The sequence below is a fragment of the Acartia tonsa genome, chromosome 4 (genome assembly GCF_053477335.1).
Source record: "Acartia tonsa isolate MP-2025a chromosome 4, ASM5347733v1, whole genome shotgun sequence".
NCBI lineage: Eukaryota > Metazoa > Arthropoda > Copepoda > Calanoida > Acartiidae > Acartia > Acartia tonsa.
Window position 1 is genome coordinate 3,619,952 of NC_137263.1, and position 16,795 is coordinate 3,636,746.

Below are 16,795 nucleotides of genomic sequence, written 5' to 3' on the forward strand. Positions count from 1 at the left end.
TTTCCCCCCTAAAAAGGGAGGGGGGTAACATTTTGATAGTTGAAAATAATGCAAAATTTAAAATTTTTTTTTTCAAAACTCAACAAGATATAACGTACCCCCCCTCCTGGCCCCCCTCCCCTACCCCATATCTATGGGGAATAATTCACAGTTAGGGGAGAGGGGGGGGGGGGTGTAAAAAGTGCATGAAGAGTCATCATCAGCAGAACGTAGGCCATGCACAATGGTTCTCCAATCTTCCTTTGTTTGGGCACGTTTTGAGGCAATGCTGAAAGATGGAATTTTTAAATCTTTCAGTTCACTTAAAGGGACTGTAAACGTAAATTTTTCTCATCTTAATATCAAATCTTAACATTATCTCATTCATAATATCTCACAGATAGAGCAAAACGCGCTTTTGTTTGCTTAAAAAACGGCTTTTTCCGACAATTATTTTAAGGTACTGGGAAAGGAAGAAATTTTACGTATTATATAAAGTGTGCATTAAATTCTTTTTTTCTCCCATTATAGCTAAATTTAAACTTTTTCACATAGTTCTTGATTTTTCCTAACGGTTAAGCTAACTTTTAACATAATCCTTGCTTTAAACCAATGTATAGTTACTTAGAAATTGATAAAATAAGCAATATTTTTTATTGAAAACCAAATAAAATAACAAAGCTAGAAACTGTTTTTTTTAGTTCCCAATTAACTAATACCAAAAAATCAAGGCTTAAATCCTTGATATTTTTGTTAATACGATGTTTTTAGTTGATCAGTTTATTGAAAGGTGCTTAGAAAATAAGATTTGATAATATGATGAGAAATTTTTACCTTTACACCCCCTTTAAGTGTTCCCTCCTCCAGGTTGTTTTTGGTCTACCTGGTTTTCTCTTTCCTATTGGGGGGTTCCAAGTCAAGGCCTGGATATTTCATCATGCCCTTTCCTTAGTGTGTGCCCCAACCATCACCATTTCCTCTGTTTTATTGTCAGTTTAATGTCTGACATGTCACTGCGCTCTAGAAGCTCAGCATTTGTGATCTTATTTGGCCAAAAGATCTAGTGGATTCTCCTGAGACATTTATTGATATATGTCTGTAGCTTGGAGACCACTGCTGTGTTTAGGAACCAAGTTTCAGCCCCATACAGCAAAACAGAGAGAACATCTTAACTTGGTCTTTATGGAGATGTTGTTGGAATTCCAAATTTTGTTCAGGCTGGCAAAGGCTGTCCTAGATTTGTTAATTCTAGCTTTAACATCTGTTAAAGTGCCTCCAGCTTCATCAATTTTACTTCCAAGATACTCAAAACAATCTACATCCTTAAGAATTTGGTCTCCAATAGTAATTGGTTCTTGGGAATTTGCATTTAATTTGATTATTTTGGTTTTAGGAACATTAATTTCTAGTCCAATTTTCTTGGAAGTTTCAGCTATCATGTTAGTCCTTCTTTGCATTTGACTTCTATTGCTTGTTAACAAAGCAATATCATCAGCAAAGTCCAAAACTCCCAAATATTTTTGATTGCCAAATGGCTCCCAGCAAATGCCATCATTACTTTCATAGTTCTTCATGATCCAGTCAATGGCAAGGAGGAAAAGGACGCCTGTTACAATCTCAAAAAAGGTTGATAGTTTACCTTTATACATTACATTTCCACCTCCTTTATGAAAGATAGCTTTAATGATATTGATTATCTTTTCTGGAATGCCATAGTGTTGGCAGATTTTCCAGAGAGATCTTCTGTCTAAAGAATCAAATGCTTTTTTGTAGCCAATGAAGTTTACAAAGAGCTCAGAGTTCCATTTCTTGGATTGCTCTATGATGATTCTTAGAGAGGTTACCTGATCAATATTGGAACGGTTTAGTCTAAATCCAGCCTGATTAGGTCTTAGCTTTTCATTAACCTTTTTCTTTATTCTATTAAGAAGAATCTTACTAAGGATACGGCTAGGTACTGAAAGAAGCATTATCCCTCTGTCGTTTCCACATTGGGTCAAGTGTCCTTTTTTGGCTAGTAATGAGATATGTCCATTCTTCCAGTCCTCTGGGCATAACTCATCATTCCATATCTTTGTGATCAAAGGTAGGAATGCCTGAGCTGATGTACCTAGGTCTGCTTTTATGACCTCAGCTGGTATGTTATCAGGTCCAGTGGCCTTGTTATTTTTCAAATTTTCAATGGCCTCTTTGATTTCCAATAGATTTGGCGCTTGACAGTCAATGTCAAGTGCATCTGAGGGTGGAATCTCAGTTTCTTCCTCTGGAACTGGAAGATTTAGCAGTTCAGTGAAGTGCTTTGCCCATCTATTTGGAATATCTTCATCAGTTTTAAGGAGTGAACCATCCTTGTCCCTGATGTGTGATCCTGATTTGTGTACTTTACCTGCAATGCTCTTAGTAATCTCATAGACATCTTTCTTTCTATTTTGATTAGCAGCATTTTCTGCTTGCATAGCAAGGTTTTCCAAGTGTTCTTTTTTGTCAATTCTGACACTTCTTTGGATTTCCCTGCTGAGCATCTTATACAGGTCTTTATCTTCTGGAGAGTTTCTAGAAAGTGTCTTTTGTCTTACATCTCTTCTTTGATCCATGAGATCAATGGATCTTTTAGTGATCCACGGCTTTTGGTTAGCCTTTTTGAAACCTAATTATTCTTGGCTAGTATCATTATAAACTTTTTTGATACTTTGCCCAATATCTTCAACTCCATCTTCCTCTTGAAGAGTCAACAACTCAAATCTGTTCTTTTGAGTGAGCTTAAACTCTTGTAGCTTTTCAGAGTTTTGAAGGGTTGTTAAATTATATATTGTTTCCTGGGGTTAGGGTTTGAGTCCTGCTTTTTAAATCTAAGCCGAACTTTAGAAGATAGAAGATAATAGTCTGAATGGTCCTCTTTCAACCCTGACATCAAGGAGAGAACCTTTTATACATCTAGATATACAGATGTGGTCTATCTGTTTAAAGGTTCTTTGATCTGGTGATCTCCATGTGGCGGTATGAATCTTCTTGTGTTTAAAGATGGTTCCACCAATGACAAATTTGTTTTCAGTACAAAAACTTACAAGTCTATCACCATTGTCATTTTCCTTGCCATTACTTAAGCCTAGGCCATATTTGCCCATGACTTCTTCTAAATTCTCATTATTACTCCCCTCTAGAGCATTGAAATCTCCTAGGAGCATGGTCAGGTCCTTTTCTTTATGACCATTCTTAAATACAGAGTCAAGCTGGTCATAAATTTCGTTTTTGACCTCTGTATCTGCTTGTTCTGTAAGAGCATATGGTACTATAATTCTCAGATTGATGTTTATATCTGAGGATTTGAAGTAAGCCTCCATGATTCTTGGACCATGGGGTTGGCAACTGATCATGGCCTGCTCTGCTTGCTTGGTCAGCATAAGAGCCACCCCTTGGTTATGTCCTAGATTCTCATTCATATGATATCAACCCTGGCTTTAAGCATTTCTCAGCAAATGTTTTCTTTCTGGCCTGACTGAAACATTGTCCAAACATTCCAGGTGCAAATTTTTGCTGGTCTGCGGGAATTCAGAATCATCTGCCTGACTAGTCCTTTAGCAGTTTCCCAGCCAAACATCATATTGTTGTTTCCAACCTCTACTTCGTTCCCGAGCCCAAAGTTAAATTGGTCTTTACTTTGTGCAGATTGAACATGAGCAGATTTTTTTCTATGGAAGGATTGTTAGCCCCACCCAAACCCCCTGAACTGGGGGAAGTTACCAGAATTTAGAAGGGGAAGAGTTAAAAAAGATGAAAAAAATTCCCAGAGATGTTTAAGGAGGTGGGGGGAGGGGTTGAAATCACCCCCCCCTAATTTTTTTAAAAAGATATATAGCAAATAATACCCCCCCACCCCATAAAAGTGTTACCCCTGGGGTAAATATATTTTAGGAAAATAAAATAAATTTCAGCACTTTTCATGCACTTTTTACACCCCCCTCTCTCCCCCAACTGTGAATTATTCCCCATAGATATGGGGTAGGGGAGGGGGGCCAGGGGGGGGGGGGTATGTTATATCTTGTTGAGTTTTGAAAAAAATATTTTTTAAAATTTTTAAATTTTGCATTATTTTCAACTATCAAAATGTTACCCCCCTCCCTTTTTAGGGGGGGAAAGGGGGGGCACCTAAGCCCTGCACCATTTTTTTTTTTTGGGGGGGGGGGGGCACAACCCCTCCATAGATTGGTGTTGAAACAGGACATGTGATAACTATTACTGCTTTGTAACCACCCTTCTACTCCAAATTTTGTAGGAAAGAAAACATTTTTGGTGAAATTAATTACACCTAACATGAATCCTGTGCAAGCCTTTTAAGTCAATTTTTTTTTTAAGTCGTAGATTTATTTGGATAGAGTGTTCAACAAGCTTTACAATGGTAGGTTAAGCATTTTTGAGGCTCCTACACAACCATAAATATAGGAAATTTAAAACTATACATGTAAAATGTAGCAATTGGTGGTTCTTAATATTTATTCCTGAAATTTATGTACAATTTTGAACAAAAAAATATACACCAACTTATAATTTTTATAAAAAAATTTTGGCACAAGGTAGAAAAATGAAAATATACCAAATTAAATGTATGAAAGTGTATTTTTTGCATTTGTCATCAAAAAAATCACTGAACATAAGAAAAATCCTAAAAAATTTATATCAAAATACCCTAGTGAAAGCCTTTCTGAGAATAGATTTATCAATAAATTTTCTCCCTTTGGTTACAATTTTCCTTGTAGAGCAAAAAGTAAGAAAGCTACAAAAAATTTAAAGCTATGTCTGAAATTGTCATTCAATAGGCTTTCCAATGGTAGGTTTAGCTTTCATGAGTCTTTCATACAGCCAAAGTTATAAAGGTTTGAATCCAAAGCAACAAAATCGTGACAAACAACCTTGATTTTTTAGGGAATTTGGTCTGTTAACTTTAAAATGGAATAAACCCCAAGAAGGAACAGCTATGATTTTAAGAAAATCAGTTCCTGGCCCTCCAATGTGTATATTTGATGGCCATATAGTCCGTTTTTATGGTAGGTTTTGTCAAACTTCTTTTGCCTTGAGGACCACTGTGGACCAGTACTAATTTTAATAAATACGATTTTTTGTCTGAAGCTAAAATTCTCAGAAATTACTGGTCCTAAGGGTTTAATTTTCAGGAAATCTTTATTAATGTCTTTGGGTTGTTTTAGACTATTTTTCCAAACTTCCCCTGTCCTGCCATAGAGGTTAGGGACGAAGCAAATAGTATGTTAAAAAGTAGTAGAATTTCTGTCTATTCATTCTACTAATTTTTAGAAAAACAAGGACAATGTTTAAAATAACAAGGACAATCTAGTTTATGTTGATATGTAGCGCAGCATTTAAAATTTACACATTTTAGGATGAAAAGGTGAAAGAAATGAAAAAAAAGATAGAGACAGAAAGAAGAATAGAAAGATGGACATACTGATATGTCCTTTAATTAGTTTATTTGTGAAAAAAGTCGTTGAGTTCAGACCTTTTTGGGTGTTAAAAGATATTTAATGCTTTGATGGCTTCAATAAATCTTAATGTGTGTTAAAAGAATATTTAAAATTAAGGACAATAATGTTGACAGGTAGCGCAGCATTAAAAGTTTGTTAACCCTAATAAATAAAACAGATGATCTCACTAATGGATGAACCGATATGGTTCTCCTTTACAGAGAAGCTTCTTATAGAGACTGCAAGGGGGCAAAACTGCTAGTCTTAATATAAAGAGAAAGAGAGAAATATCAATTTAAAAATAATTGAAGGAACAAAAAGTATGGATGGACATACTTTAATCATAGAGTAGCTGCACTTACAAATTAGCAACTTTCACAGGGGGGGGGGGGGGGCAGGACAAGGATTAATATAAGCTTAGCTAGAGGTAGCTTAACAATTATACTAAAGTTTTTTTAATAACAAAATGTTAATAATTCCAAAATACCTGGTTGTATAGTTTTACTAAAACAATAAACCTTGATTGGTTGGATAAGATTTAAACAAAAGTAATTTTGATTATCATCATTGGGTGCAAACATTAATTTATCGTCCATTGTCTTATCCCTTAAGATCCCTAATTACATAAACATATGTACTCAAGCTACTCATATGTAAAACCCACAGAGATATAAAGGGATAAGACAATGGCCAATTATTAATGCACATTCCTAATGATAATTCACAAAATAATTTCTTATTTATTAGCTTAAAAATAAAATCTGATACTTTGCAAGAAGGGAGGGGACATCTACCTTCCTTTAGTTTTAGACTAACCCATTCTATTTTCTCCTCCTTGTTTATCTTATCCTGTTTTAAATACATATGAAAATTGTTGAATAAAAAGTTTTTAAAATATCAATATGTTTTAAATGGACATATTTAATTTCTGATAACAATTATGGAGTTGCTTCGCTATAAAAAAAATTTATTCAACTGTTACAGGAATCATCATATAAAGTTTGAGATCGATATAACAATTCTAACATGCCTTAACTTAATTTAAAAATCAATATTTTTCAAATCATAGGTCAACCTATTTTCTCTAACAATGATAGAGTTGCTAAGCTCTGTAAATTGTACTTAAATATCACAGAAATCATCATGCTAAGTTTAAATCAATAGGCGAATTCTAAAATATAATTATATGCAATATGCATCATTGACAAAAATTTTAAATATTTGAAAGATTTAAAAAGTGCCTTGTTAACTTGTTAAGACTACCTTTGTTATTAATATACCCTCCTACTATTATTTAATTTTAAAAGCGAAGCTTTTCTAATATTAGGGTTGGTCCTTACATCCCTCTGTCCGTCCGTCACAGATAGCTTTTTTCATTAATTTAGGCATGTCAGAATTGTCCTATCAATTTCAAACTTTGCATGGTGATTCCTGTATTAGTTAGGTACGATTTAGAAAGCGTAGTAACACTATAATCATACATGAATGTCCGTAAGTCCATTTTAAACATATTGATTTTTTTACTTCTTTAACAACAACTTTTTATGTGATCTAATTATCCGATTGATCTGATTTTTGGTATACTGATTCCTGTGACAACAATATACATTATTATAAGCGAAGCAACTCTATAATCAAGTCCTTAAAATGTAAGTATGTCAAAAATGTCTAAAAAACATTATACTGTGTAAAGAAGTTTTACAACAAATTTACTTCCAACTTTGCTTTGACTCCTATAAATTATATTCTGATTATTCAGTTCTAACACTATACAAGTTTTAATGTCCATTTGTCCTATCGTTTCAGAGCTTTGCTTTTATGGATGTTGTCATCCTTGTTTAATTTAGGAGGGGGCAGGGTATTTTTTCATTTAACTTTGGTTTAATTTATACAGCTTTTTGGTTCCGATATCTAAACAATGTATACTACTAAATTTGTTGGTTTCATTAAGTTCGTTTGTCATTTATTAGCTTTACTTTTAAGGATGTTGTCATCCTTGTTTAAAAGATAGAAACAGGGGAAAAATTTGGTGAAAAGATATTTAAGTTGTAAAAATAACATAAATAAATAAATAACAAGAACAAACATATTGAAATATTATCTCTTTAGAAACATAAGAGAGAAGAAAATATAAATCATTTACACATAATGTTAAAAATAAGAAATATATTATCAAAGCTTTTAAGATATTTTATTTAACATCAAAGTTGGTTTTACTAATTTTGACGAATTTATTTGAATCTATTGGATTGGGATATATGAATCCCAACACAATAATATTTAATGAAAAATAAAACAATAGCCTCTCATATATCAGCAAGGCTTATCTAAAATTCTATAAAAAATGGCCAGCCCATTAACAAGTCCTACTAGATTTTTATTTTGTTTATATCAATCAAAAGATAAATCATTAGTAAGCTTTGCTCCTACATATTTGTATGTTGCCCAGAGGTAATTTGTATTTTTTAACAGATTTATTTGAGGATTTTTAGTGGTCCTTTTTTAAGGAAAAAATTATAAATAATACAAAGGGAAAAGGGGAGATATATAGGTAAGTAATTTTAAAATTTAAAACAAAGGTTGTTAAACATTATATAAAATGGTGAAGGAAGTGAAATTTGACATTGACCTACTTTGGGTCGGAAATTCATTATAAAACAGGGAACATGCACAAAACTTTTTAGCCCCTTAGCTTTAAACTGAACTGTGATAATAGGGGGGGGGGGCATTCAACACCCCACCCCCCTGACCGATTAAGGTTAGGCAAGGGTCCCGAAAGTTAAGGGTTAAATGAGATGCCAATTAGTTTAAATTATGAACATAATAAATGTATTCAAGTTACTAAATATCATTATGTAATTATTCCTAGCCTATTTACTTTTCTCTATATCCACGGAAATGTCGTTTTAAGTGGGGGGTTGACAAGGGATAGGGAAAAATATGCTTCAAGTATTTCAAGAACTCTTTTTGTATTGAAATCTTTAAATCTTAGAAAAGAAACTGATAGGAAGGGTTAGGTAGGAGGGATTTGGGAAGATTTACTAGATGGTTTGCAAAAAAAGTAATTTTTGTCATTATGTTTAGAAAAAAATCATATCAAGCACATAAACTAAACATCTAATAACAATTTTTGATTACATATTTCTGTCCTAATGTGTTATTTACTTTTTCTTTTACAAGTTCACTTTTATTACTAAGTGAACTTGAAAACTCTTCCAACCTTTGTAAGATATGCTTAAAAAAAACAAATGATAATGCACAAAATTACCCCTTCTGTAGATGAAAATTAGTAGTTGAACACTGAATTAACCAACCAATCAAATTCACTTTGGTCACCCAAGTTGTTAAGCCAACAAATAAGAAAACATTATTATAAAACTTTGGGTACTAGTGTAATAAACAGCCCATATTTCCTTCTCCCCCCCCCCCTCCTCTTCCACTCCATCCTATTCTATAAAGTAGTAAGCTTTTTTTGTCTGTAGTGAAGGATCTTGCTAACCGCTGAACCGATAAATAAAGTTTTTTTTTATGGGAACCCGTCAACACATTTAGCTGTGCGGACGAGATAGCACATCATTTTATATGATTAAAGAAACAGAAATACTTTGCAGTAGGGGAGATTTGAATATGCTTTTAATCTAACATTTATGTGGTGATGAATAAATTATCAAATTACATAAAATTATTAAATTCATAATGAAGCTACTCTGTTATTGAAAATTTCGTTATCATTTACGTAAAATACTGTCCAACAAACAATTAACCCTTTGATTGCACGAATTTTTTTCTGAAAAGTTCTAACTGTAATTGTTAACGAGTTGCGCCTTTTTAAAGGCCAAGGCATTATCCCTTCTCTAACTGTTTATGACGATCACATGACAAATCCAAAGTAGAGAGGATTTTTAATAACTTTAGTTATGATCTAGTGTCAGTCTTACATTCGAACCTATCACCTCAATTTTTAAATTAACAAAAAGAGCTAACCGTTACGAACGGACGACCTTAATTGTAGTTTTATAAAAAAAATACTAAAATGAAAATTATTTCATATTTCATTCTGAATACTGAAAAAGAAAAAAAATATTATTATTACTTATCATGCTGTGCTAATTTTGAATAATTTCACCCTTTTAATCAATTTTATCAAAATCTTTGGAAAGGTTGTGTGATTTAAACAAGACATTTTTGGTTTTCATATGTGAAAACTCTTAAACTGGCTCTAAAAAAAATATTGAGAGCCACTACATATTAGATTCCAATGTTTATCTCTAGATCAAGGTATTTATGACTTGGTGCTTATCTTAGCTAAAATCTTTTACATATAAGATTCAACAATGGCTCTTTAAAATTCTCCAATGAGCCGGCTCTCGGATTTTATATTAATACATACCTATTAAGATTAAATTATTGAGTTGCATTTCTTATAACATTGATCCTAACCATTCTAGCTGTCAACATCACAGAAAATCATATGTATATAAAAATTGTCAATGCTAAAAATTATTTATATTTTTAAATGATCATACTAAGCTTTAAGTATTCAATATGATTAGATTTTGCAAAGTTATTGACAATAAAATTGTGACTGATTTGTAATTACCCATTCCCATATAAACGACCCCTTAAATAGTGGATGTAAATATTCATTTATTTCCCCGGTATGATCATTTATATCCCTGGTATCAATTTTAGAAGATTTTTAATTTTTTTTGGAAGATTTTAGAATTTTTATTAATTACTAAAAGAAAGAAAAATAATATCAGGGAAATAAATGAAATTTAAAAACCAAAATTAAACCACATTTTAGCATAAAAATGAGTTTTTGTTTAAATGAGAATGATATTCCTATCCAGTTTTTTGTTTAGGAATACCCCATTTACAATTTTCTTTATATAAATCTACAATCGCCATCTCCTGAGCAATACAAAGTTGAACCTAGTAATAGTGTCTAACTTTTTATCTTTGTGATGTACCAAAAATCCATCTCTTTTTTGGGGGTTTCCTTTCCCACCTCCCCTCTCATACTTCGATTTTTGTTAAGTCACAAAGATAAAAAGTTAGACACTACAAAGTTGTTTTCTTTTCAAGACAATTTCTTGCCAAGTTTGAGATAGTTAATTCAAATTAGGATTTCTTTTTCAATTTAAAAAATTTTTATACCCTACCACCCCGCCCCCCCCCCCTTAGCCTATATACCTTACCTAACTTATTTTTTTTTTAAATGATGTTCTCTGCCAGAGTCATGGTTCTGACGGAGGAAGGGGGGGGGGGGGGAAAGGGTATAAAAACTGAAAAAAAAATTTAAGATTATAATCCTTAATTATGCATAAGTTAACTTCCAGCATGGCCTTAAAACTGGTTTATATTTACTGGATTAGAACTGGCTCTCGAATATATTGAAAGATCTAGTATAACATCGTATTACAGACAAAGATTATTAGATTAAAACAAATTTTTTAGCCCCGAGGGACAGAAAGCTGTCTATAATATGATATTTTGTGAATGAAAATAATATTTTATATCTCTATATTTTAGAAAAGTTAAAAGAATGGCTACAATTGGTTTGCTAAAATCTAAAAACACTTTTACTTGGAGAGTGGAAAATTTCCTGAAGCGACCAGAAAAAAACGGTGAATTGATTCTTTCACCAAAGTTCACAATTTTTGACAATTATGGAAGACAATTTACATCATGTCTTTCCCTGTATCCCAAGGGAATGTTGGAGTATGAAGGTTATGTCTCAGTATGTGTTTACAATCTAGAAAAGGAAGATATGAATCTAACTTGCAGGTGATTGTCTATATTCTGTATTTCTGTACCATTATTTATAAGCAAATATATTTACTTAATACTAATAAAAGGGGGGGGGGGGTTTAATGCAACCATCTCGTAATCAATGTATAAATGGCACTTAGAATTCGAATTTCGATCTGAAATTTTGCATGAGTAATCCTTGGTAGGTCTATTTTCCCTAAATCGAACAAAAAGTTGGAAAAGTAACGGCTGGCAGCTGGCGGCTCAGCCGTTTAGCCGTTTTTTTTGCCTATTTTCAGGGCAAATTCATCCTTAATTACGTAGGAATCATCTTTTTAAAACATATTTTTGGTTTAATTCATGTTAAATGATAGCAATAACCATTTTTTAAATTTCTAGTACCAGCTGCTAAACGGCTAGAACCGGCTGAAAACGGCTGGGAGCTGCCAAGAGTATGAAGAGTAGATAGGGCATGTGACATGTCCAAGGTTAGGTTTTTATGATTTCTGAGCTCAAAAATGTTACCAAAAATAGTGGCAGCCCATCCATATGGCAGCTGGGTAGCAGCTGCAGCTCAGCTGGTAGCGGCTAAGAGTAGAATGAGTAGATAGGGCATGTGACATGTCTAGGGGTAGGTTTTTATGGGTGCTGAGCTTAAAAATACTACCAAAAATAGTGACAGCTCATCCATATGGCAGCTGGGTAACGGCTGCAGCTCACCTTGGAGCAGCCAAGAGTAGAATGAGTAGATAGGGCTTGTGACATGTCTAGAGGTAGGTTTTTAGGAGTGCTGAGCTCCAAAATACTACCAATAATAGTGGCGGCCCATCCACAATCCACATGGCAGCTGGGTAAAAGCTACAGCTCAGCTGGCAGTGGCCACGAATAGAATGAGTACATAGGGCTTGTGAGGTGTCTAGGGATAGGTTTTAATGGGTGCTGAGCTCAAAAATACTACCAAATATAGTGGCCGCCTATCAATATGGCAGCTGGGTAACAGCTGCATCTAAGCTGGTAGCGGCTAAGAGTAGAATGAGTTCATAGGGCTTGTGATGTTTCTAGGGGTAGGTTTTAATGGGTGCTGAGCTCATAAATCCTACCAAAAAAAGTGGTCGCCATTCCATATTGCAGCTGGGTAACAGCTAAGCTAAGCAGTAAGACTCATTGACTATTGGGAATATTGAAGGATAACCAAATATTGAATATTTCAGTATAAATAAACTATTGTCAATTTATATTATTAATAACAACACCTTATCAATGAATTGATTTAGTTGTTAAACGGCTGAAATTGGCTGAGAACAGTTACCAACAGATAAAAGTAAACATTTAAAACATAGCTTGTGATGTGTCAAAGAGGTGTGAGTTTTTACAGGGGCCAAGTTCATTAATACTCCCAAAAATAGAAAGGCCCATCTACATGGCAGCATGGTCAGGGCTGCTGCTCAGCTGTAGCTGTTACCCAGCTGCCATATGGATAGGCCCGCACTTTTATTGGTAGTATTTTTGAGCTCAACAACCATAAAATCTACCCCTAGACACGTCACATGCTATTTACTTTTGGCTATTGATAGATGTTCTCAGCCGTTTTTTGGTAGTTTAGCTCTTGAAACAGTAAAATCTAGTAATTAAAAAGAGTTATTAGTAAAATATCCATGAAAAAAAGTTATAATGTAATTGGGAGAAGTATAATTACACTGAAATAATCAATTTTTTGATATCCCTCAAAAACAGCTGAGCTGTGGCTATTACCCAGCTTCCATATAGAAGGGATGGCACTAATTTTAGTAGTATTTTTGTGCTCAGCGCCCATTAAAACCTAACCCTATCTACCCCTATCTATGACACATCAGAAGCCCTATCTACTCATCTAGTTTTGGCCGCTACCAGCTGAGCTGTAGCTGTTACCCAGCTGCTATGTGGATAGGCCGCCACTATTTTTGGTAGTATTTTTGAGCTCAGCACTCCGAAAATCCTACCCCTAGACACTTCACAAGTCCTATCTACTTATTCTACTCTTTGCTGCACTAAGGTTAGCTGCAGCCATTACCCAAATGCCATATGGATGGGCGGCCACTATTTTTGGTAGTATTTTTGAGCTCAGCGCCCATAAAAACCTACCCCTAGACACGTCACAAGCCCTATCTACTCATTATACTCTTGGCCGCTCCCAGCTGAGCTGCAGCTGTTACCCAGCTGCCATATGGATGGGCCGCCACTATTTTTGGTAGCATTTTTGAGCTCAGCACCCCTAAAAACCTACCCCTAGATATGTCACAAGCCCTATCTACTCATTCTATTCTTGGCCGCTCCAAGGTGAGCTGCAGCTGTTACCCAGCTGCCATATGGATGGGTGGCCACTATTTTTGGTAGTATTTTTGAGCTCAACGGTCTTTACCCAGCTGCCATATGGATAAGCTGCCACTATTTTTGGTAGTTTTTTGGAGCTCAGCACCCTTAAAAACCTACCCCTAGACACATTACAAGCCCTATCTACTCATTCTACTCTTGGCCGCTCTCAGCTGAGCAGCGGCCGTTACCCAGCTGCCATATGGATGGGCTGCCACTATTTTTGGTAGTATTTTTGAGCTCAGCAACCCTAAAAACCTACCCCTAGACACGTCACAAGCCCTATCTACACATTCTACTCTTGGCCGCTTCCAGCTAAGCAGCTGCCGTTACCCAGCTGCCATATGGATGAGCTGCAACTATTTTTGGTAGCATTTTTGAGCTCAGCAACCATAAAAACCTACCCCTAGACATGTCACATGCCCTATCTACTCTTCATACTCTTGGCAGCTCCCAGCCGTTTTCAGCCGGTTCTAGCCGTTTAGCAGCTGGTACTAAAAATTTAAAAATTGGTTATTGCTATCATTTAACATGAATTAAACCAAAAATATGTTTTAAAAAGTTGATTCCTACGTAATTAAGGATGAATTTGCCCTGAAAATAGGCAAAAAACGGATAAACGGCTGAGCCGCCAGCTGCCAGCCGTTACTTTTCCAACTTTTTGTTCGATTTAGGGAAAATAGACCTACCAAGGATTACTCATGCAAAATTTCAGATCGAAATTCGAATTCTAAGTGCCATTTATACATTGATTACGAGATGGTTGCATTAAAAACCCCCCCCCTTTCCTTTGTCCTGTAGAAAAGTTAAGTAGTAAACTTGCGCAGTTATCAAGTTATAGCTATCTGAAACAACTGTTTTGCTTTAAACATAAAGACCTTTTTACTTAATAATAAAGTTCAAATCATGCACTATATAGACCCTCATTAAGATTTGGCATCCAAGATAACAACAGTCTACTACTGATGCCTAAATGTCGATTGATAACAGTGCCACCTGGAGAGGGAAATTGTAATGCTGCTTTTATGGAGATTAATGTACTGAAGAACAATCAGGCAAGTCTCCTACCTGGAGGTACTCTGACTATTTGGCTGGAAGTTATAAAACCTGGACCTGAAAGTGCAGTATCCTGTCTCTCTGGTGACCTGGAGAATTGTTTTGAGGATCCAGAGTTTACTGATTGTTTGATAGAAACTAGTACCTCCAAATTAAAAGTGCACAAGTTTATACTTGCCTCAAGATCTCCAGTATTTAAGGTAAGTTTTTCTATTCTTACTTGTTAATTAAATTCTTGTCAATATTTTATTGTTTTGCTATTTGATGAAAAGAATGGAAGATTATAAATTTTCTTGGCTAAAATTATGAAAAAATGTCGTTCTATCAATCTAATTTGATGTATATCAGTTAATTAAAGAGGTATTTTTTTCTTTCTGTATGAAATTTAGTATTTCCTGGCATTAAACTGTTTTTAACATATTTTTAAAACGTATATAAAGAATATACTATGACACCAGTAGAATCAGACCGCAGAGCCTAAATTTGAATTAAGTCCCCAATAACCTTTTTTGGGGGGATTTAAAGGAACCCTGCAAGAAATACCGCGCTTTAACTACTTAAAACCTGCCACGAGTAGACCCAATACCCAAAATTTGAAGCCTCCAGCTTCAATAACAATAAAGTTACAGACATTTCAAAATGATTCTTTAAGTACAACAGAAATTTTGAAAGATTTCCAATGTACTAAAAGAAAATTTCAATATTAAATTACATCGTCTGGAAGCAAAATTAAAAGCTTATCTTTGTCAGAATTTTAGACTGCCAGTAACTGATAACATTATTGCAATAAAAACGCCCTTTTTTATAGTTAAAATGTCTTTAAAAAATTCGGTTTAAATTGCGTTTGAAAGCATAAAATAATAGCGGGAAAAAATTAAACTAATGTAAGTAATACAGATGCTCAGCTGTGATTGGTTGTTCAGCGGACTTAGCGTAGACTCAGGCTTCTGATTGGCTGGAAATCCTAGAGGCTGGCATTCTCACGCTACAGTACGCTCAATACATAGCAATATAAACTGAATTTTTTTTAACGATTTTGATTATAAAGAAGAGTGTTTTTATTGTATAGACGTTATCAGTTACTGGTATCCTAAGTTTCTGCCAAAAATAACCTTATAATTTTCTTTCGAGGCGACGTATTTTAATAATGAAAATTCTATTATTAGCAATCAAAAACTTTCAAAATTTTTATTGTACTTAAATGTTATTTTTAAATGTCTATAACTTTTTTGTTTTTGAAGCTGGTGGCTTCAAATTTTGGGTATTTGGTCTACTTGTGGCAGTCTTTCAGCAGTTGAAGCGGTATATTTCTTGCATGGTTCCTTTAAATATTAATTTTTACTTTTGCCGTGGTCATTTTGACCAGAGCAAAAGGTCTTTTTTTATTTGGGTAAAATTCGTAGCTTCTAGAGTGTTTTGCTTCATAAATATTGTATTCTGGTATAGAGTAAAATTAGGCCTTATGAGTTTATTAAAAAAAAATTCACTAAAAAGTTAATTCTTTATAATATATCAATGAATTAACATTAACATGTTTGTGTTCTATCACTTATTTTAAAAACATAAAAAATGGCTGTAAAGATTATTCAAACAATAAAGGTACTAAGAAAGAGAGGTAATCAGGCTCCACCAATAAAAATATCCCGGGAGAACTCGGCAGACCTGCTATTGGGTAGAAACTGTACACATTTTGGTATGAAAGGCCTTATTTTTTTAATTTCTTCCCAATAAAAAAGTCGGCTATAAATGGTCGAATTTCTTAATTAAAACCCATAGATCAATTCGTTTCAATAGTTTTCAAATTTAGTGAGAGATTGATGCTAGTAACACTACTCCTTAATTTTTAATAGATTTTTTTAAAAAATAGGGAAACAACTAAATAATGAAAAACGAGTCTACTCCCTTTCCATTTTTTATAAGTGCAATTTTAATTTTGAAATTAATTGTCACAATTCCAAGTTTTTAGAGGATTCGCTAAAGAGGTGGATGAAAGTAACCCTAATATGAAAGATTGAAAAAATATGGCATATGATACTTGATTGTTTTTTCTTTTCTAGGTTTATATATTGTATGAACTGATATCTTCTAATATGAAAAAAAACTACAGGCCGATATAAACACTTCCTGAATAATTGAGCATTAATTATTATTTTATATGTTGACGAGATCTTAAAAGAAATACC

The 16,795-nt window shown here is 34.0% G+C and overlaps 1 protein-coding gene across 1 annotated transcript in view; it reads left to right on the forward strand.

Moving 5' to 3' along the window:
• Window positions 1-16,795, forward strand: part of LOC145315714 (speckle-type POZ protein-like) — a 44,759-nt gene that overhangs the window by 17,812 nt on the left and 10,152 nt on the right. Inside the window, exons 3-4 of the mRNA XM_080155743.1 lie at window positions 10,989-11,243; window positions 14,488-14,812. Coding sequence (XP_080011869.1) covers window positions 11,002-11,243; window positions 14,488-14,812 — 567 coding nt within the window. The 5' untranslated portion in view covers window positions 10,989-11,001. The remainder of the gene's footprint in view (window positions 1-10,988; window positions 11,244-14,487; window positions 14,813-16,795) is intronic.